This window comes from Gopherus flavomarginatus, chromosome 1 (genome assembly GCF_025201925.1).
Source record: "Gopherus flavomarginatus isolate rGopFla2 chromosome 1, rGopFla2.mat.asm, whole genome shotgun sequence".
Lineage (NCBI taxonomy): Eukaryota > Metazoa > Chordata > Testudines > Testudinidae > Gopherus > Gopherus flavomarginatus.
Window position 1 is genome coordinate 44,986,019 of NC_066617.1, and position 20,918 is coordinate 45,006,936.

Genomic DNA, 20,918 nt, shown 5'->3' on the forward strand with positions numbered 1-20,918 from the left:
AGGGACAGTCAACTTGAAAATCACCCTTTAATGATAACAGGTGCCAATAGCACCTAATCTTACTATAGTTGAAAAAGTTAGCAAAAGTTATTTATTTTTGTATGGTTGGCAGCGCTCTGTGTACAGTCACTCTCACTGTTTCCCCTATTTAGTTAGTGGTACGCTTTCTCCCTTGCAAAAATGTCCCTTTAACATACGACATGTATTTTGCGAGAATTATTTTTTAAAAGGGCATCATTTTTGTAGGATATGTGATGGCTTATACCCCGGGCGGGGGCCCAGGAAGCCATTGGAACTGTTGTGCCCCCAAACCATTCAGCTAGGTTTGCCTCTGCCCCTTCTCTGCTAGTGACTTACAGCAAGCCCCCTCCGGGCCCTGTTATCACCCAACATGACAGCAGGTGGTGCCACACACCCAACTGAGTCACCTGAGTGCTTTACCTAGGCCACTCATGGACCGATAGTGGAGGCACCAGCCAATTTCCCAGCTCCCAGCCTTGCACTGTCTTGCACTGCAAAGGGGTCTGTACAGTGCGAGCTCACTTAAATTAGTCAGCTTTCCCCTCAATGTGGGGAAGATATGAAACAGCCTTTGTTACCAGAGCTAAGATTTCCAAACACTTCAGTCAAAGACACACTGGTTAAGATAAAACAGGTTTATTAACTACAGAAAGATAGATGTTAAGTGATAGCAAACCGATGAAAGCAGGTTACCTAGGAAATTAAGCAAAATCGCAGTCTCTCATACAAACTAGATAGGATTTGAATCTGTAACATCTCACCCTGACGATACAAGCAGTTTTTAGCTTCCTTACACAGGAAGCCCTTTTCTTTCCTGCCTGGGACCCTTTCTCCAGTTAAATCTTTGTTCCTTTGGTGTTTCCAGGTGTTGTCTTGTAGGGGATCAAGTCCTGGTCAAGTCACTTCCCCTTATATAGTTTTTCTATAGGGTGAGAACCCCTTTGTTCCAAGCCAGGTTTCCAGACCTGTTTGTAGAAAAGTACAGGTACCAAGAGTTCAGTATCATGTGATCTGGTCACAAGCCCTTTTGTGCTCCCTGTGAGTCATGGCAGCCATGATCCATAGGCTGTCTGAAGTGTTCCCAGGTGAGGACAAGCCTTATCCATCGTCCATTGTCTTTGTTGATGGGCCATTAGCTCTGTCTAGCTTCTTCATTGTTGTAGCTGAAAGGCTAGTTGTGGGTGTTTCCAACTTTACAGTATCTTTCAGTAACACATACATAGCAAAACTTTACAACTTCACATACAATGACAGCACATACAATCCAATGAGATATTAACGTTTAGAGATCAGGGCTTTTTAGAATAATACCTCAAGGCATATTTTGTACAAAACATCATAATTACATCACCATGGTAAATATGGAATGCTCTGAAATGCAGAATGTCACAGGACGTGTTGTCAGAAATTGAGCTCTTGAACAAATCAGATGACTTCAAAAAAGCCTGACACATCAAGCAACATACTTCAATTGAAATTATGTGGAGAAAGTCCAGCAAAGAGCAACAAAAATGACTAACTTCTAGAAAACATGACCTATGAGGAAAGATTGGGGGAAAAATATGGGTTTATTTAGTCTGGAGAAGAGAAGACTGAGGACATAACCTTTACTGTACTTGAAAAATGTTGTCACAAGGGGCAGGGAGAAAAATTGTTCTCCTTAATCTCTGAGGATAGGACAAGAAGCAAAGGACTTAAATTGCAGCAAGAGTGGCTTAGACTGGACATCAGGAAAAACTTTCTAACTGTTGGCATAGTTAGGCACTGGAATAAATTTCCTGCAGAGGTTGTGGAATTTCCATCATTGGAGATTTTTAAGAGTAGGATAGACAAACACCTGTTGGGAATGTTCTAATACTTAGTCCTGCCATGAGTGCAGGGGCTGGACAAGATGACCTCTCGAGGTCCCTTCCAATTCTACAGTTCTGAGATAGATATGTAAAATTAAAACTTGGTTCAATGTTCTCAGGCTACAATACATACGGTTCGTATAAATTAGAAAAATAAACTGGTTTTGAAGTTTGACTAAAATAGTTGATATTCATAGTGGTTGACTTGCAACATCTATTGGTACAGTAAATATTAAGTTAAGAGCTTTGCCAGCAGAGCTTCCAAGTCTCTGGACCCTGAAATGAGACTAAGAATTACTTGTGCTATCAATCTTGCAGAAATTGAGTAATGTGGAGTGTCAATGGAATGCATAAATTGCCATGTGTGAGGCCCTCAGTGGTGGTTGATGTAGAAGAGTAGGAATTTGCTGCTTTTCCCAAGATGCTAAAACATTACTTGCTGCAGAAAAAGCAAAACTTTCTGAAAAATGAAGCTGTTTCTTGGCTTTAAAAATCCCATTGGAGACACCCCTCAGTTGTTTTTAATTGTGTTAACTAACCTCATCAAGTCTAGAGTTGACAGGACACACATTAATTAACATGTGAAAGCATCATTAAAAATCCTAGTGTAAGGAAGTCCTAACTGAATCAATTAAATAATTCTCTCTTTTGAGTGTTGTAGCTTTCACGTTAACTTTTGCATAGGTGCTTTGCAAATTGATACTAACTCCGTCAGCTACACAATCACCCAGTTACCTATCTACCTCTTGCTTGTATTCATTTCTACTAGCTGGTGTCTGGTTAAGAATTCTCAAAATCCTATTCTTTTTAAAAGAATGTCTAGAGGAGCTTACATAAGGATATAAAAAAATAAATGTTTAGACCTTCTGAGCTCTGCTACAACTGGTGATTTGTTGCTGCTGCCTGATCTAGAGAAACCTAGTTTCCTTCTATGGAAGAAGGAATGTGGAACTCTTAATTTTAAGCTTTAACCAATGTGAATTTTCTCTTTTTTTTTTTTTTTTAAGACAATGTCTTCAGCAGTTGTCCAGGTATATGCAGCAGATCGCAATGCCATGTGGTCAAAAAAATGCTGTGGAGTAGCCTGCCTTGTAAAAGACAATCCACAAAGGTCTTATTTTATCAGAATATTTGACATCAAGGTGAGAAACCTTTCTCTGTCTAATTTTTTTACTTGCTAAGGTAAGGTCATTTTATATTAAATGTGACATTTCCTTGAATTGTTTGTATGAATTTCATAAAGGGATCTTATAAAGTGAGTAATGCAAGAGTTATGCCTATTAGATTTTAGTGTGACTTTGATAAAGTCCCATGTGACATTTTGATAGCAAACTAGGAAAATATGGTCTTGATGGAAATTACTATGAGTGGTGTGTATAGCTGACTGAACGACTATACTCAGAATCAATGGCTTACTGTCAAACTGGGAGGACCTATCAAGTGGCATCCCACTGGAGTCTGTGCTGGGTCCAGTAATTAATATTTTTATTAATGACTTGGATGATGGAATGGAGTCTTCCTATAAAATTTGTGGATGTCACCAAGCTGGGAGGAGTTGTAGGTACTATAGAGAACAGGATTGTAATTCAAAATGATTTTAATAAATTGCAGAATTGATTTGAAATCTACACTATGAAATTCAGTAAAGACAAATGGAGAGTACTTAAGTATGAAAATCAAATGCCAAATACAAAATGGGGAATAACTGGCGAGGCAATACTGCAGAAAAGAATCTGAATGGTGTAGTGGGTCACAAATTGAACATGAGTCAGCAGTGTGGTGCTGTTGTGAAAAAATGTATTAATAGGAGTGCCATATATAAGATACAGGAAGTAATTGTTCAGCTCTGCTTATCATTGGTGAGGCCTCCACTTCAGTTGTGGGCACCACACGTATAGAAAGGATGTAGACAAATGGGAGATACAGCAGAAGACAGCAACAAAATGATAAAAGGTTTAGAAATCATAGCGTATAAAGAAAGGTGAAAGAAGAAATGTGCAATTCTAGAGAAGAGAAGGCAATGAATGAGGGAGACACATTTTTCATATATGTAAAAGGCTAACAAAATGGACAGTGATCAGTCGTTCTCCCTGACCAAGAAGTAATCCTCTTAGTATGCAGCAAGCAGGAGTGAAAGTAAGCTGATGTGGGCCAGTACAGTGTGCTGGTAAAAAGTGGCTGCTAGTACCGGCCTGTACCCAGCTGACCTTAAAATGCTGCCCCTTTTGCGCCCCCCCATCAGCAGCACTGCCAGATCCCTACTGCACTGCCATGGCAAAGGACCCTGCTTAAAGCGCTGCTGCGGCGTGGGCCGGGTAGTGCAGATGGGCTGGCTGGGGAATGCTGACCCCTCAGCTCTGCCCCTTCCAGCCAAGGCGCCGGCTCGCGTACCGGTAAGTCCTGTGTTCTACTTTCACCCCTGGAAGCAAGGAAGATATAGAAAGCTTTTCCTAGTATCTAACCTAACTGTAAGGATAGTTAAGCTCTGGAACAGGTTACTAGTGAGGTTGTGGAATCCTTATCCTCAGAGGTTTTTAAGGACAGGTTAGGCAAACATTTGTCGGGTATGGTCTAGATATACTTATTCCTGCCTTAGCACAGAGAGATGGTTTAGATGATCTTTTGAGGTCCCTTCTAGTCCTATGTTTCTATGATGGGGGAGGGGAGGAAATTGTAGGAGGCATTTTTCATATTTAAGTATGCTGTGTAACTGACATTTTAATTTAAAATATGAATTTAAAACTGACAAAGACACTTTTTTTTTTTTTTTAATTTCTAAGCAGCCTTTCATCTGAGCCATAATTTTGAAGAGAGGCTCCTGTGAGCTGTTTCTAGAGGAAATAATGGGGAGTTGGTGCAGTATCACTGGTATGCCAACTCTGAGCAGTTATCTAGACAAGGGATCGGCAACCTTTGGCACATGGCCAGTCAGAGAAATCCGCTGGCGGGCTGGGATGGTTTGTTTACTACCTTCAGCATCCACAGGTTCGGCCTATCACAGCTCCCACTGACCGCGCTTTGCCGTTCCAGGCCAATGGGGGCTGCGGGAAGTGGTGTGGGCCAAGGGATGTGCTGGCTGCCACTTCCCGCAGCCCCCATTGGCCTGGAATGGTGAACCGCGGCCAATGGGAACTGTGATAAGCCGAACCTGTGGATGCTGAAGGTAGTAAACAAACCATCCCGGCCTGCCAGCGGCTTTCTGTGACGGGCCACCTGTCAAAGGTTGACGATCCCTGTTCCAGACCATGTAGGTGTCACAACCTGAGAGTATCTGTTTTGGAAAGTGCTGAATAAACAAAAGTATACCCTATAGCCGGGGTAGGCAACCTATGGCACAGGTACCGAAGTCGGCACGCGAGCTGATTTTCAGTGGCACTCACACTGCCCGGGTCCTAGCCGCCAGTCCGAGGGGCTCTGCATTTTAATTTAATTTTAAATGAAGCTTCTTAAACATTTTAAAAGCCTTATTTACTTTACATAAAACAATAGTTTAGTTATATATTATAGACTTATAGAAAGAGACCTTCTAAAAACGTGAAAATGTATTACTGGCACGCGAAACCTTAAATTAGAGTGAATAAATGAAGACTCGGCACACCACTTCCGAAAGGTTGCCTACCCCTGCCCTATAGCATGTAGCTGTACAACAGATTTTCCCGTTGTACCCTGCTAATGTGTCTCAGTTCAGACAGATAAAGCTTTCAAAGATGCCTAAATCTCATGTTCGAAAGAGACTTGAGCACCGAGGAGCCATATGTCTGATTTTTGTCACTTGATCATTAGACACTGGACTGAGACCACCTATTGTTTTGATATTGAACTCTTGTAACACCTTTCATTCAGTCATTTTAGAACACTTCACAAAGGTGAAATTTTGTAGTCTTCCAATTGTTACAGACCTGACCTTGATATGACACAGCAACCTGTGAATGAAAGGTTCCATAGCCCCTGTCTTATTTTGTCCCATTATTTAGATTTTGACCAGTGTCATTGTATATATATAAAATTTTGAAAGATATAGTGTATTGATAAAAGAACAGGAGTACTTGTGGTACATTAGAAACTAACAAATTTATTTCAGCATGAGCTGTCGTGAGCTACAGCTCACTTCTTCTGATGCACAGAATGGAACATAGAATTTAGCGGATACAGACTAACACGTCTGCTACTCTGAAACAAGTGTATTGATAATATCTGAAGACTTGGGCAATAATATAGTAACCTGTACGAATAATTTGGCTTTCCGGCAAGCTCCAGTAATCATCATCTGATTTAGATTGTAAGCTCGGTGGGGAAGACACCATTTTGTGTGTGTGTGTGTACAGTATCTACCAAAATAGGGCTGTGATTTCCAGTTGTGGCCTCTGAGCACTATTGCAATACAAGTTTGTCTAGTCAGTCTTTGTAATTAAAAAAAAAAAAATTTTTTTTTCAGTTTTCAGTATCTGCATTTCTTTCCTTTCCAGGATGGGAAACTATTGTGGGAGCAGGAACTGTACAATAATTTTGTATATAATAGTCCTAAAGGATATTTTCATACCTTTGCTGGAGATGTAAGTTTCAATATTTACTTAATTCTTTGAAATGTTTGTCCTACTTTTTTTCTTTGTACAATAGCTTCTTTTTATATCTCATGTTTTTCACCTTTCACTTTGTAAATCAAGTAATTTTATAAAGTACAGTATTACCTATATCTTTTCTAGCAAATTGTTGCAGATTTAATTATAAATAAGAACTTTTTCTAATGTCAGTGGTAAAATAGAAAATCTAAACTACAAATGGAACAGGAGCACAAAAAAACGCCTCTTTAATGTGCTCTTTCTCTGACAAAGAAATAGCATCTTTAGTTGCAACTGATAGTTGCTTCATTAGTGTCACCAAAGAAGCATTTTCAGAGACATAAGCAATTTTTATGTATCCTTAACATAATTTTCTTTTTTGTCATTCTGTGTACTTTAAATATTGCTAAGATCTGACAGTGTGGACTTTGTTAGGAAATAAATCACAATTTGAATATATTTTTAATTGGGTGTAAATATTTGCTTCTACATTCTTCACTTACAATTATAAAGTGATGAGTCTTAATTGTTTCCACCTTATTCCTTCATAAAGAAAATCTGTTCAGTTAAATTATGAAATATACTAAAAATTAAGCTTTTTTAAAAAAAATCTTATAAACAACTTTCTTGGTCTCTAGTGGGGATGGGAAAACTGATTGTTTTCTTTCAGACATGTCAGGTTGGTCTTAATTTTGCTAATGAAGAAGAAGCTAAAAAATTCCGGAAAACAGTAGCTGATTTGCTTGGACGGCGGCAAAGAAAATCTGGTAAATATCCAATTTAATGTGTCATTAAATTGAGGCTAGGCTAGAGGTGTAGGGGGGATTAGCTGATACTTCTATATCTGAAAGCTATTTAAGAACTTAGTGAAACTAATGTCTGAATATGGCACTGTGTAAGCTTATTTCATGTGTGATATAGAAAAATATACAGTACAAGTTTCCTGAAGGTAATACAAAAATTGGTTCATCTTAAAGTCTCTTTGCAATTTGAGGCTCCGCTAATATGTGGTATTTGAAAGAACAGACAGGAAGGGGTAAAGAAAGTTTTACTTTGAACTGGAAATCTTTACGTAAATTGTGGACAAATTAAACTAACCAGCCATTCAGCTCTGGGGTTCTCTTAACTAACTCTGTTTAAATCTGGCCCAAATGATTAGTAACTGAAATCTCTTACTATCTGGTATGTCCAGTAGTCCATGTGAAATTGACTGTTGGCATCAATCCAGTTATTAGTGGAGAAATATCTTATTCACAATTGGTAAAGCTACCTGTGTGTTATGGCATGAAAAAATCACAGAAAATGATTTTGTTTTTTGTGTGTCCGTGTCTCACCCCGCAGTGGCGGCTTCTGCAACTCTTGTGTTCTTAGGGGCTGGCACCCTACCTGCTCCAGGTGTTGTCTTAGAGCACCAGGTCACAGCACTGCTCAAGTATGGCCCAGCCATCCCTCCCATTGTGACGGAGGGTTGGGTGAGTAAAACTTGGAGGGTGCTGCAACCCCCCATGCACCTGGTTGCAACACCCAGAGCAAAGTGCTAGGTCCAGCCCCAAGGGACACTGGAGTCAAGTTTAGGGTTGTGGCTCCAGAGGTAGATGGTGCTGCTGCAAATGATTGATGTCCCCTTGATGATGCAAAGATGATATTTATCAAAAATCAGGTGGCAGTCAAGTCACTTTTACTAAATTTACTATGACTGTGCCGTTATTTTTTATTTAAAAAAAAACAAACCTGACACATCTGCTGCCCTAACAATTGGTAATCAAACCAGAGGCCAAAACCTGAATACATTTAGAGGCTACGGGCCTGATCCTGCAATGCATTCCCTATTGAATTCTGTTCTTCATTGGGGCCCCATGCAGGCAGAGCTCACTGCAGGGATTGGAGCCTGCATTTCTTTGGGTGGGATTCCCTAAATTGTGTAGTTTCCTAAGTCTGGGTTTAAGCATTAAATCTGTTTTAGGCTGTGTTGCAATTCACCAAACTCCGTAGGCATCTAAACTCGGCACCTGAATTTTCAGAGTAAAAGTTCCCTAAACATTTAAGTTTCTGCCTCTGGGTATACACACTGCTGCCTCGCTGTAGGTGTCTGGGTACCTCCTCCCATCTCAGCCCCAGAGAGATTCACAAACTGGAGGAAGATAGTGGTTGGATGCCAGTCTTGCATGCAGGCCTGCTCCAGTAGCTGTGCTCAGAAGTCACCTTCCAGATTCGATCCCATTCTGAATCTGATTGGAGGAGATGATGGGGGTGCCCTTTATAACTTCTAACTTTTGTGGCTAGAACACTCACCTAGGATATGGGAGACGAGACCCAGGTTCAGTCCCCCTCTGTCTGAGGGGGAGAGGATTTGAACAGAGATCCCCTCATTTCTCAGAATTAGAGCTCAATGATTAGAGCAATGGGATAGTCTGGTGTGAGACTGCTTCAGTCTCTCCTGTTCAAGTTGTTCCACTTCAGATAAATAGTCACTGGATCAAGGGGTCTGGACCCTGCATCTACCACCATGCTCCAGAGTCATTCCGTAGCTTTTGCACTTGCATGTGCTTAATGACTCTTTTTATTTATTTTATTTATGATTAATAATAAAATAGTCAATGAGCTAACAGTGATAAAGTGGGCACCATCATCACCTCCTGTTTTGTGTGAAGTAAGGCAGGCACCTAATTCCTTCTCACAACAAACACCTTGGTGCCTTTGCCTCCTGACTCCAGGAGAGAGGTTCCCAGCAGTGAATCACTGGTAGAGATAGGTAGTTATCGCCAAGAGAGGATAGAGACTTAGAACACAGCGATTTCATTGGCATCTCCCATTGTTAGCTTAGGTGGCCCCCCACCAACCATGCTGGCTTTTGTGAATCACTGTCTATGGTGCCTGTCTCAACTCATTCATTTTATAGGAAGCCAACGTGCATAATTGAGGCTTTGAACTGCAGTGTCGTTCCTGTGATTATCTAGGCACTTAAATGTTAGGCATTGTGACACTTGACATCACAATACTTAAGTCCCTTTGTGAATGTCTAGAGTTAGAACATGTTAGTGGGGTACAGTGGTGGAAACTTGTAGGAACGGTGCCTTGCTTTAACTATTCATTGGGTAGACATATTCTCCAAAGCTGTAAGTCTTGCAACTTTCACAAACCCAAAGTTTCACTTTCATAAAGATACTACTACAAGCAAAGCAACATTTTAAAACTCTAAAAGTTCTTATTCATTTATGGCTGCAGAGCAGACTTCTCCATGATGGCCATGGTAAACTTTCTTCAAAAATACAGGAAAAAGATTAATAAAAATAATGCTAGTTTTAATATAGTATTTCTTTCATGTAAAGACACTTTTACTTTAGCACACAATATAAGCACACCATTATTAACCTGTACTGCTTTGTGTGCTTGAACTTCTTTTTATGCACCATAGTAACACTGTGATTTATTCATGCTTTTTGTAAAGTTTCTCTGTTTTAATTAAAAAGGCTACATAATCAACAGCTACTTAATTATATCGTTTTCCGTTGATTGCTGTTCTCCTTTTTAATTAATTTCTAGGGGTTTTTTCATGTACAAAACTTGTGAAGTTCTCTGATCAAGCCACCAGATGGAGTTCTGAATTTATATACCTCAGACAGGATTTTATCTAATTGTGGGTGTTTGAATTAATAGCTATTGTATTTCTCACTTACCTAAAGACTACACAAGTATAGCTTGATTAGTAAATTGATATGCTTACATAATGCTTCTGATGACTCTCCCTTGTTTCATCAGATGTAGAAATAATGTATACTAGTACTTTTAGTGCTCGCTCTGCACATGGTATTAGAATAGTCATAAAAATTGAGCTGTCTTGGTAACGGGTGATACTCTAGACTTCCCAGGAATTACTTTTGATAATGCCAAACATTGGAATGTTAATCTTTTTCTGCTTTTTACAAGAATCCTATCACTCTAGTATATCTCTCAGAATAAACTTCACCTAGAACAGGTGCCACCTGACATATTGGCAAGTGGTCACACTGCCAAAATACTCCTGGGAGGCTCTGACTAGCCCACAAGACTACTAGAAAAGTTTCCAGTTGTCCCTTGAGGCTTTTCATCATTGGAAGAGGCTGCGCAAAACAATTCTATGCTCTTTTGAACTAGGTCTTGGAGCTGAGGCTCGCACATAGAACGCGTACTTGCACTTCCTTGTTTTCTGCCAGCCTCTTCCTACTAGAAGTGCTAGGATGTGATAAGGACACTGATTCTTTAACAGAGGTGCCCAGGAGCAGCAGCAACAACCACCCAGAGGTGCCGAGGAGCTCATCTGGCAAGGCTAAAATAGATATTTGAAAGACAGGAAAAAGAGGGGAGACCCTTGGTGTTCCCTAAAAGGGAAATAACAGTGTGGAGGGGAGAGTGTAGCAGAATGGTTTGGTAGATCTGAGTGCAGGTAAACAAAAAAGGAGGATGGATTGACTGAGTAGTAAACAAGAGGAGAAAGAAATTGAGTTGGAGGAGGAATGGATGGATAGAAAGAGTCAGGGTGAAGTAAGGAGAGAATAAAACAGGAGAGGTAGGATGGAGGGGAAAAAACATCAATTACTGAATATGTTCTGATTGGGTGATTGGAGGTTTTTGGTGGTGTATGGCTGTGACTGACTTCTAATTAAGCACAGGTGAGAATGCCCACAAAACAAAAGTTTTAAGCCCATGTAGCTAAATGGATAAAACAAAAGGAAATAGGGGCAAAGAGTCTTTACTGTATCTTCCACCTCCACACCCAAGCAGTATTGGTTTGTGGAGTGTTAGGGAGAGATTTTTGTTCTAAAATGCTACAGGTTTTGGCTGGGAAGGTAATTTAACCTTCTTGTAGACCTGCAGCCATGCCCTTTGCTTCTTGTCAGCCCCTTCTCTCTTTACCTCTCCTGAAAAGATATCCTTACCTGCTCTCACCTTAAATTCTGAAGGAACGGAACTGGAAGTCTTACATCGGCTCCCAATTTAGATCTCTAAAGAGTCATTTTAAAAAGCACCCGGCCATTTCTAGAGTAACAGCTGGCAGCTTTTCTTTGAACATCTAACTGCGGGAGGAAAGCTGCCACTTCCCCCGCAATCCAATTGCTACTGACCAGAGCTTTTATGATCGGTTTCAGTTGTCTGACTGGAAAATAGGTAGCTCTGAAAGCTGTAATTAGACACCCTGCTTTGAACAAGTTAGTCATCTTAAATACATACTTAATCAAAAATGCTGAGTACATGCCGCTTCAGTTGACATCATTTGTAGTATGGGTGCTCAGTGCCTTTAACATCAAGGCTGCTTTCAGTTAGATGACTAATTTTAAACCCGAAACTTAAAGTATAGCTGCTTGCTGCATTAGGAGGGATAATCAGGAAGCTAATATAGATGAATAAAAACACACATCCATTTGTGCAATAAAGTAAATCTAAAATAAACCTTTCCACTTTAATTCCAAAAAACAAATGTACTGATCCCAAATATGTCTCTCACACAAGCATTTACAAACAGAAGAGTTTGCCTATGGGTGAAGAGAATAATATTGCTGGAGGGAAAGCCATTTTAAATGGTAGAGTTCAACATCACAGCTGACCCCTCTGGTTGCCAGTTAAAGCTGTAGGTTGGCCCTATTTGGCTTGTTCAGCTTTAGACCTATATTAAATACTTGCAATTAAATTCTAATATTTCAAAATGTAATATTTTTTGCTTCAGTGGGGGACAGTGTTTCTTAGTGGATAGAACACTGGACTGTGAGTTTGGGAGACCTGCATTCTAACCCCGCCAAACCACTGGCCTGCTGGGTGACCTTGGGCAAGTTGTGTCTCTTCTGTGCCTCAGTTTCCCCATCTGTAAAATTGGGGTGATGCCTCCTTTATAAAGTGCTGTGATATCTACTGATAAAAGCGCTATATAAGCACTTTGGATTGTGAGTAGTTTCACCTAAATGACTAAAGTTGCATGGTGTCTGTTCAGAGAGAACTTTACAGAGCAGCGTGCATTCTCTTTAGAAGTTCTGTTTTAACAATCTTTGCATCAAACACATTTTTAAATTTTTAATTTGAAAGCTAACATTATGTGAACATGTCACTGTACAAAATGTTAAGGCCTCAAATTGGCCTTAATCAAATTTTCAATTGGGGAAAAAGTTAGCTAGTTCCACACAGTCTTGCTCAGTGTAAACTATTCAAACAGCTAATTCTTTCCTAATGTGGGTTTTATAGTTTTGTAACTTCTAATTTTGCTGTGATGATTAGGCTCTCTGTGGCAAATAATCTCAGGCCCTGACTCTGCAAAGACTAAGCATATGCTTCGCTGTAAGCATGAGAAGTCTCAATTGTAAACTCTTGCAGGATCGGGGCTCTTTTGATATATAAATGATTTCACTGATCTGTTGTGCTAAACTTTATTTCAGTTTTAAGTCAGTTTTATAAATGACATAAATCTGGTATTTTTTCCTCTGTTCTTGGACGGTAGAACTGCTAAAATGAAACATTGGCAATTATGAATAATTTGTATATTACTATAAGAATAAGATTCATATGTAGGAAGTCTGTATAGTTTGTAAAACTACAAGTTATGGAGGTGTGTGTAATGTTGAAGAATTCAGTTTTACCTTTTGAATAAATACTTTTTTGTGTTGTCTTTTTAACAGAAAAAAGACGGGACCCACCAAATGGTAAGCTTTTGCATAGGGTTACTTCAGTTCTTTTTCTTAACTCCTTCATGTTTAGAAATAATCACTGACTTTTGGCTTTCTTTAACATAATCTAATGGCTGTATTAAACAGTCCTGAAAGGATCAATTCCAGGAAATCAGAATTTTAATGTTTACATGAACTACTGTACTGGTAAGTAATCATGACCACTACCAGTGAAGATGAGGGGAGGCTATTGAATGAGATCAGAACTGAGGTTTGGAATTGTCTACAAGTAAGGCAAACCATAGATTCATATACAGACTAATTCCAAATTGCAGCAATTAAGTTGCAAACAAAAATTAAATCAGAGGGTAGGCCTTTTATCTTAAAAACAGGAGTGCTTAAGTCTTAATAGACAGTGATTTTTTTAAAAAAAAAAAGCATAAAATTGACATGTTCATCTTTCACAAGTATCCACAAGGTTCTGAACTGCAACAATGAAATTGATCCAAATCTTGTCAGTTTTGTGCAGCTGCTTGTGAAAGCAGAACAGGCATTGGAACTACCTGTTAATTTAGGAAGACAAACTGCTTTAGTTTACTTGTGAAGTTTACTGTCTTCTCAGCTCAAAGTGCTACTAGAAACTTGAGGGCACGTGCTCAGCCTGATCTTCCAGAAAACTCTTTGAACTTATTTGTGGCATCTAAGATTTACCATAACTACAAACCCAGCAAAAAATCTTTCTCAGTTTGGTTATTTTATGCATTTGACAGCACTTTGTATACGATTGATTTCTCTGTCATGCTGGTCCTTTGCACTCCCTTGTTTTCATGTTCAGTACTTGAGACATCACTCTTGGCCCTGCTCTGAGTGAGAGAGCACACATGCACAATTTTCTCAAGGCACTCGAGTTGCTGTTTGAATTTAAGACCAGAAGAGTGTCTCCTTCTTAATCCAGAATCTCTGCATGGAGCCAGGAAGTAATGCGCAGCCAGAAAAAGTCCCTTTTTTTGCTTCCCAGGCCCCTGTACAGGGTTGAGGAGTAATGGGAGCCTGTGTATATTTAGAAGTCACCCTTCAGTTCCACACAGGGATGGCAGTAGGGTGACCAGACAGCAAATGTGAAAATCAGGACAGGAGGTGAGGGGTAATAGGAGCCTGTATAAGAGAGAGACCCAAAAATCGGGACTGTCCCTATAAAATTGGGACATCTGGTCACCCTAGATGCCAGTGAGGAGAAATGGGGGCTGGATGAATGGTCAGGCCAGGAAAGATGCTTTCTTTTTCACTTCTACCACTACCATGGACTGGGAGAGAAGGGAGATAGTGAGTGGTGTGTGGGGATGGAATCCTTCATAAATATGGAGAAGGCAGTCAGGCATTAGGCTGCAGGGAGAAAGGAGGCATGCTATTTCCACCAGAAAGACTTGAAGACAGAAGTGGGGTAGCCTTCAGCCTCTCCAGGGGATTTGAGTAAACAAGCAGTTGCATAAGGGGTGGATCTTTCTGTCAGATGGTAGGAGGAGGCACAAGTGTGTGCATGTGCACAGGTGGAGGTGAGAGAGGGAAATTCTCCCCCACCCCCCGATATTGAGCACACTGGGAGCTGAATGGGATTGAAGCTAGAAAGCAGTGATTCCTGGGAAATGATTTTCCAAGGATCTCAGGGAACAGAGGCTGCTGTGGTGCAGAAGGGAAGCAGTGGAATTCCTCTGCAAGTCCTGGGGAGGCATTTAGAACCTGGTTGGTCTCATGCCAATGTTGCTGCTGAAGAGGCTGCCACATAGGAGGCCCCCGGGTCTGGGGAAGAGCTTGAGAAAGAATGGGCTGAGCATATTTGATGTCTTAGGCCTGCCCAGTCTCCCCTGTTGAAGACACGTAAACATCAACAGGGAAGCGGAACTGTCCTTCATTCTTCTTTCTAAAAGAAGAAAAGATTTTAAACTGTGACACTTATTGAAAGGTTTTGCTATCAATTCTTTAAAGTAGCTGGTATCAGAAAAATCAGACAATATTAATTTCATTCCAAAAAAGTTTTCTGCAAAATTTGTTCATTAATTTAACAGAATTTTGTGAAGAGCTCGCAAAGACAGAATCAAAAAGACCTATGGACACTCAAGGAGACTTGACCCTTTGCTACATATAAATGTTCTAGAGGCTTTTTGATTAGCCTGTGTAGCTTTCCTGCCTATGATCCAAGGCTGAGCTATGACCGATAATACTGCAGCAATGCTCTACATGAACAAGCAAGGGCTTGATTGTCCTCCCTCTCTGTCAGGAATTGGTGCATTAGGCCATCACATCACCTCATCTGCTAGGGTGCCAGAATTAGACACCTTAGCAGATCACTAGGTAGATAGTTCTCATGAGATTGCAAATGTTCAGTTGAGGATTCCAACCTACAGAACACTTCCACCAGTGAGGTCTCCTAGTCATGGACTTGTTTGCCTCAGAGGCAAAGTGTCAATTTCTGTTCCAGGGAAGGTCTGAGACCTGGATCACAATCTGTTGCTTTCCTTATCCCAGGAGTCTTGAGGGTAATGTATGCCTACACACCAATTCCTCTAACATGAAGGGTCTTGAGAAAGCTTAAGAAACCCGTCATGTAATAAATCCTGGAAGCAGCAACTTGGCTTCGGAAACTTTGGTAGGCAGATCTGATGAGTCGATTCAGCAATCAGTAATGCTACTGCTAATTCCAGTTTCCCAGAACAATGAAATACCCCAATCTCTGCAGCTTCCTGATAGTCCAAACCAGATGCTAGGCGCATGTTCTATGCAGAGCTGCCAAGAGCAGTTTCGGGCCCCAGTGGAAAAATAGCAAGTGCGGACTGGCTAAACAGGGCCGACAACCAAGGTACAGAACCTTGGAGTTGGGCCACCAGAGCCCTCAGAGCAGGGGTGCTTGAATACTGTGGAGAGCACTAACTAGTTCATCTACCAAGGCTGCAAGTAGAATACAAACAGTTGCAGCAAACCAGATGTTCTTCAACAAATAGGTCTTGCTGCTTCTTGTGTGAAATCCATGTCTCGTTTATGGATGTAAATAAGTTTTTGCTGAAACAAGGATCTATCAAACCTGCATGCTGCCTGTATTGTTGTGCAGAAACATGGACCCTCTTACAGGCAGATTTGGATCAGTTAGAGGCATTCTATACACACTGTGAGTGCAGAACTTGAGCGTAGAGTGGGTTTGACTTCATGATCCTGCTCATTCTATTCAGAATTGTTTACATGCTCTTCAGCTGAAGGAACATAAATCCACACCATGTAGAGGTCAAGCATAGGAGTCTTAGTACAGCGCTGATGGAGTGTCACCTTGCTTCTTAGGCTCAAAGACACTGTCGATTACAATAGAATATATGGATTTTCCATGAGTGGGGGAAAGTGACAGGATGGGCAGTTCCACACCCTGGGATAGGTCTAGCAGCAAGACAAGATAGCATAGTCGCCAATGGTTAAAAGGTTACATAATGTCTCTGCCCGTGGTCTCAAGTTAGCAAGTTAACAATTAATACTTTGATAAAATATTATTAGTATAAAATATATATATGTCAAATTCTGATTTGGGGTCCATAAGAATGAAGCAACTCCTTTTGATTGTCCAACAGGTACATGCCTAGGGGTTAAAGCAAAGAAACAGTGAAAGTGTATGGCAATAAAGATTTGTCTGTCTTGTGTTTTAAGGCAGGCATTGGTCCCTGGGAAAGGGAGGTGGGAGAAGGCCATACTGACATGTTCTAACCTTTCATAAACTTAAGGTTGGATGTGTAGGAAGAACTTTTTCCCTACAGAAGAAACAATAGGAACAGGGATTCTTTGTTCACTTTGCAACTTGAATCAGACAGTTAGTTATTTAGTTCTCAGCTCCAACACCTGGCCACTTGCTGACTAGCTTATTTTAGCAAAACAAGATTATCTGTTTACCCCAGCTTTCTCTTAGCTGATCACTGTTTGCTAGGCCTCTGGTCTCTTGACCAAACTCTCAACTTTGGGTCTGGAAAAGAGCTGGCACAATCTATATACCAGGTTGTTCTATAAAATGCATATGGATTTTAACCCTTCATCAGCCATCTTGCCAGAATGGACAAAAACACCCTAGCCACTAGTCTCAAACTCTCCATCAGCATACAAAATGGGGTATGTCCTGACCCCAGCTGTTGCCACCTGCGGGACCACCCTAGAGATTTGTGGATTTGCAGGATTGGAACAGATCTGTGAACTTCACTACATAATGTGACACCATCAACTATGGTCACTCTGACTGACGCCATGGTCCTCAGTAGACTATAGGTGTTTGATCACCCAATTACAAAAAGGCATACTGTATTCTCACTCCCAAAGGTAGGTAAGTTTCTGAGGACCCTAGTCTAATCATTTCCTCTAGGCTCCCTTTCCTTCCTCGGATCTCATTGCACTCAGTTTCCTCTCTCCGGGAAGATGGTATTCCTAGTGGCAGTTACATCACTCTGCAGAGTAAGGAAGCGCAGCCACTCATGAATGGGCCGTCATACACTGTCTTCCATCAAAACGAAGTTCTCCTTAGAACATCTTTGGTAAAAATTTAGGATGGGCCTGTCTTCTGTCTGAATCAGATGATCCATTTATCTTCAGTCTTCTCTTGGTTGCCATGGGAATACAGGAAGGATAGACTTCACACCTTGGATATATTTGGGGCCCTCTTCTTTTGCCTTAATGGAACTAAATTATTTGGGGTCTCCCCAAGGCTGTTTATGACCTTTATCCATAGGACGAAGTCAGGCAATATTCACCAAGAGGCTTTAAGTGGGTAGCTAATTGTATTGGGGCATGTTATAAGCTAGCTAAATTAGACCTTCCTTTACATACAGATCTTCACCTAGTCTGAGGATGCTCAGGCATCCTCTGCAGCTTCTTTGAGAAATGTACCCACTTCTGATATTTGTAGGGCAGCTGCATGGGGATCATTACATGCGTTTTTTAGACATCTAGGTCAGATGTCCATTTTGGCAAAGCTATTCTACAGGTCACTATTCAGGTAGACTCCAAGCACCCTCCTTATTTACGTCAATTCACTGTTGTAAGTCACCAAAGTGGAATACACACGGACAAGCACTGAAAGAAGAAAACAGTAAGTGTGGGTCTTTGACATGTTGTCCATATATATTCTGCAACCTGCCCTTCTTCCTGCTACTACAGAGTCTGATAATACTTGGATTCTGTATTGGTGAAGGAACTGAAGGCTAGTTGGCCCCACTCCACACTTTGTCCTCAAGGTTCAGGGATGGCCACAACAAATACTGCTGGTCAAAATATTCTTAACTTGAGATGTGCAAGGGGTGCACCAGAACTGAATACCTATGGACAACTCACCTCTAAGAACCACAGTTACTGTAGGTTAACTAACTATTCTTTCATATAACTTCCTCCAGCTCCTAGAAGGTTCTAGTAAAAAGCAAAAATACATTTCCTTTTTCTAGGAAAACAATTATTTTACTTTCTATATCATCTCAATACATGACTATTTTTATAAAAGATTTTGTGAGCTGGAATATAACCATTATATATACACGTAGTGTGAAATCCTGTCCCCGTTAAAGTTAGTGGTCATTGATTTTACTGGGGCCAGAATCTAACCCAAAATGTTCAAAAGTCTCTGAAGTTTTCTGTACATGTAGAGAAGGCTGACTGTAGAGCTATACTTCGAATAAAAAAATCCTCTGTTTTGGATGACGTTTGATGTTAAGGATTTAAGATTTCAAAGAGAATTGCAGGATTAAAACCAAATTAGCATTAATAGTTATGTAAAATGCATTAGCCTGTAATTTCCTGGGATTTGTTTTACTCTCATTGGTAATAGCAAAATCTATGCAGATTGAATGAGTTGCCGTGGTTATATTGACGACATGGTAAAATTCTGGATCAGAAAAGAAAGAAATTTGTCAGAGAATTAGGTTTTGAGAGATTCTAAGAACCACGTGGTACAATTTTTATTTCAGCACTAATACATTGCTGCAACCACTTAGATTTATTCTAGAGTTGTCTGCGCTCTGGGACAGATGACATGCAAAGCTTCAAAATACAGAGGATTCTATAAAATACAAAATACTGAGATGTTTTGTACTACTTTTTCTGGAGTCTCTTCTGAAGATATTACAGATATTAACGTCAGTGGATGCTTAGGGCCACTATATTGTCAAGTACTTCCAAATGATGAGCTCTATTTGCCTCTCTCATCTTCATTTATTGAGCTGTCTACAGCTGATGGGGAAGGTGCATGTGTTATGATGGGGAAAATTTTGTTGGATATAAATATGGCAGTACTAGAAAAAAATGAGAGCTCATTCAGAGGTTCTTGTATTCCTCATGGACAACTGAGGTCTAAACCTGGCGGTAAGTGTTCTCATCTGGCTAAAAGTTATTTGGTGAATTTTGGAATGGGTATTGTTAATATCAGGGAACTTGACTAACATTTCAAATATTACAGCTGAATAAAGATTAATTATGAAATTATCTAACTCTTTGGACAAGCATTTATAGTTATAGCATTTTACATACAGTGTATGGGCAACATATATTCAACATACTGAATATTTGAAGATTTAGTCTTTCTGTCAGAAAAGGTGAGATTAAATGTTCTGATCTCAAAAGAAAATGCAATATATTTCCCCCTGCTTCCCCAAGACAATGTTACAAGTTCCATTTGATTTTTGGAATAATTCTTTAAGAGTAGTATATTAAAACTACTGCTGTCATGCAAATACACACCCATAATCATGAAAACTAAAAGTAAATCAATAGTTAAATAAGATTTATGTGATGACTTCATTTTGAAATTCATCTATATAAGGGAAGCATGTAATTGTTAATGCATCATGTAAATATAAATGTAATTTCATTTTGGTTTAAGATTTGGCTGCGAGTCAGTGAGCTTCTTTTAAAATACTGTTTTTAAATGTTATCTGCAATGCCACTACACAATGCTGTCAGCTATAGCAATATGTCCTCACTGCCCCAGTAACCAAGTACTGAGCATACGATTAGTTTGAATCTTATCATTTATTCATTTATTTTTAGTAAGTCTCTGAAACAATAACACACAAGCATTCTTTCAAAGGACAAATTTCAGGAGTCAAACAATACTTAACTTATGCAAGGCTGTGCAGAGAAAAATCTTTCCCTGCTAAGGAAAGTCCACTAAAAAACCAGGCAACTAAAAAAGGAGACCTATTAGCTAATGCTACCAAAAATACGTTTTAATAACCTTCTTTTATTAAAGAAAATGTAAGATAAATAATTCCTGACTTCATTAGTATCAGGAATATCTGTATTTGAATGTAGTCAGTTGCCTTCAGAAAATAAATTCTAGTTGTTAATATTGAGTGCTCTTGTTTTTTCAACTTATCAAAGTCAGATGTTCAATTTATATTTAATATTACATCCAAAACAACTGTTAGAAGAACATATGCTAAAGTTGCAAAGTCAAGTACCTGAAAGTTAAATGCCAGAATTAAGGTTTCTTGTACAACTTTAATCAGCCACCTTGTGTGAATGTATTTGCTAGACAGCCAAGGAATATTGAGAGCTGTGATCCTAGGTTTAGTTCTAAATTCTGGAGAGGAATATACTGTAGTGACTACACATGGTTCTGTTTGTCTTTATTCCCCTGGCCTGGCCTCTTCTACCTCCTCCCTGCTAGTTTGTCACCCTCTTTTGTCATCTATCTGCATTCCAGTGAGGCTGCTTCTTTCTCTAGGCAGTCTGGGAGCCAGCAGGAGGGGCATTGAATGGAAGAAAGTCTTGCTCTCATTTCTGGTGCCAGTACCACAACAGCCCTCAGTTGCTGTGAGGTCCCGTTGTTGAGAAAGTCCTGCTCAGCCTTG

The 20,918-nt window shown here is 40.0% G+C and overlaps 1 protein-coding gene across 4 annotated transcripts in view; it reads left to right on the top strand.

Annotated features, from left to right (window-relative positions):
- Window positions 1-20,918, top strand: part of WASL (WASP like actin nucleation promoting factor) — an 85,022-nt gene that overhangs the window by 34,074 nt on the left and 30,030 nt on the right. For all 4 annotated transcript variants that reach the window (XM_050936247.1, XM_050936248.1, XM_050936246.1 and 1 more), the window contains exons 2-5: window positions 2,879-3,013; window positions 6,338-6,424; window positions 7,101-7,197; window positions 13,072-13,095. In XM_050936247.1, coding sequence (XP_050792204.1) covers window positions 2,879-3,013; window positions 6,338-6,424; window positions 7,101-7,197; window positions 13,072-13,095 — 343 coding nt within the window. The remainder of the gene's footprint in view (window positions 1-2,878; window positions 3,014-6,337; window positions 6,425-7,100; window positions 7,198-13,071; window positions 13,096-20,918) is intronic.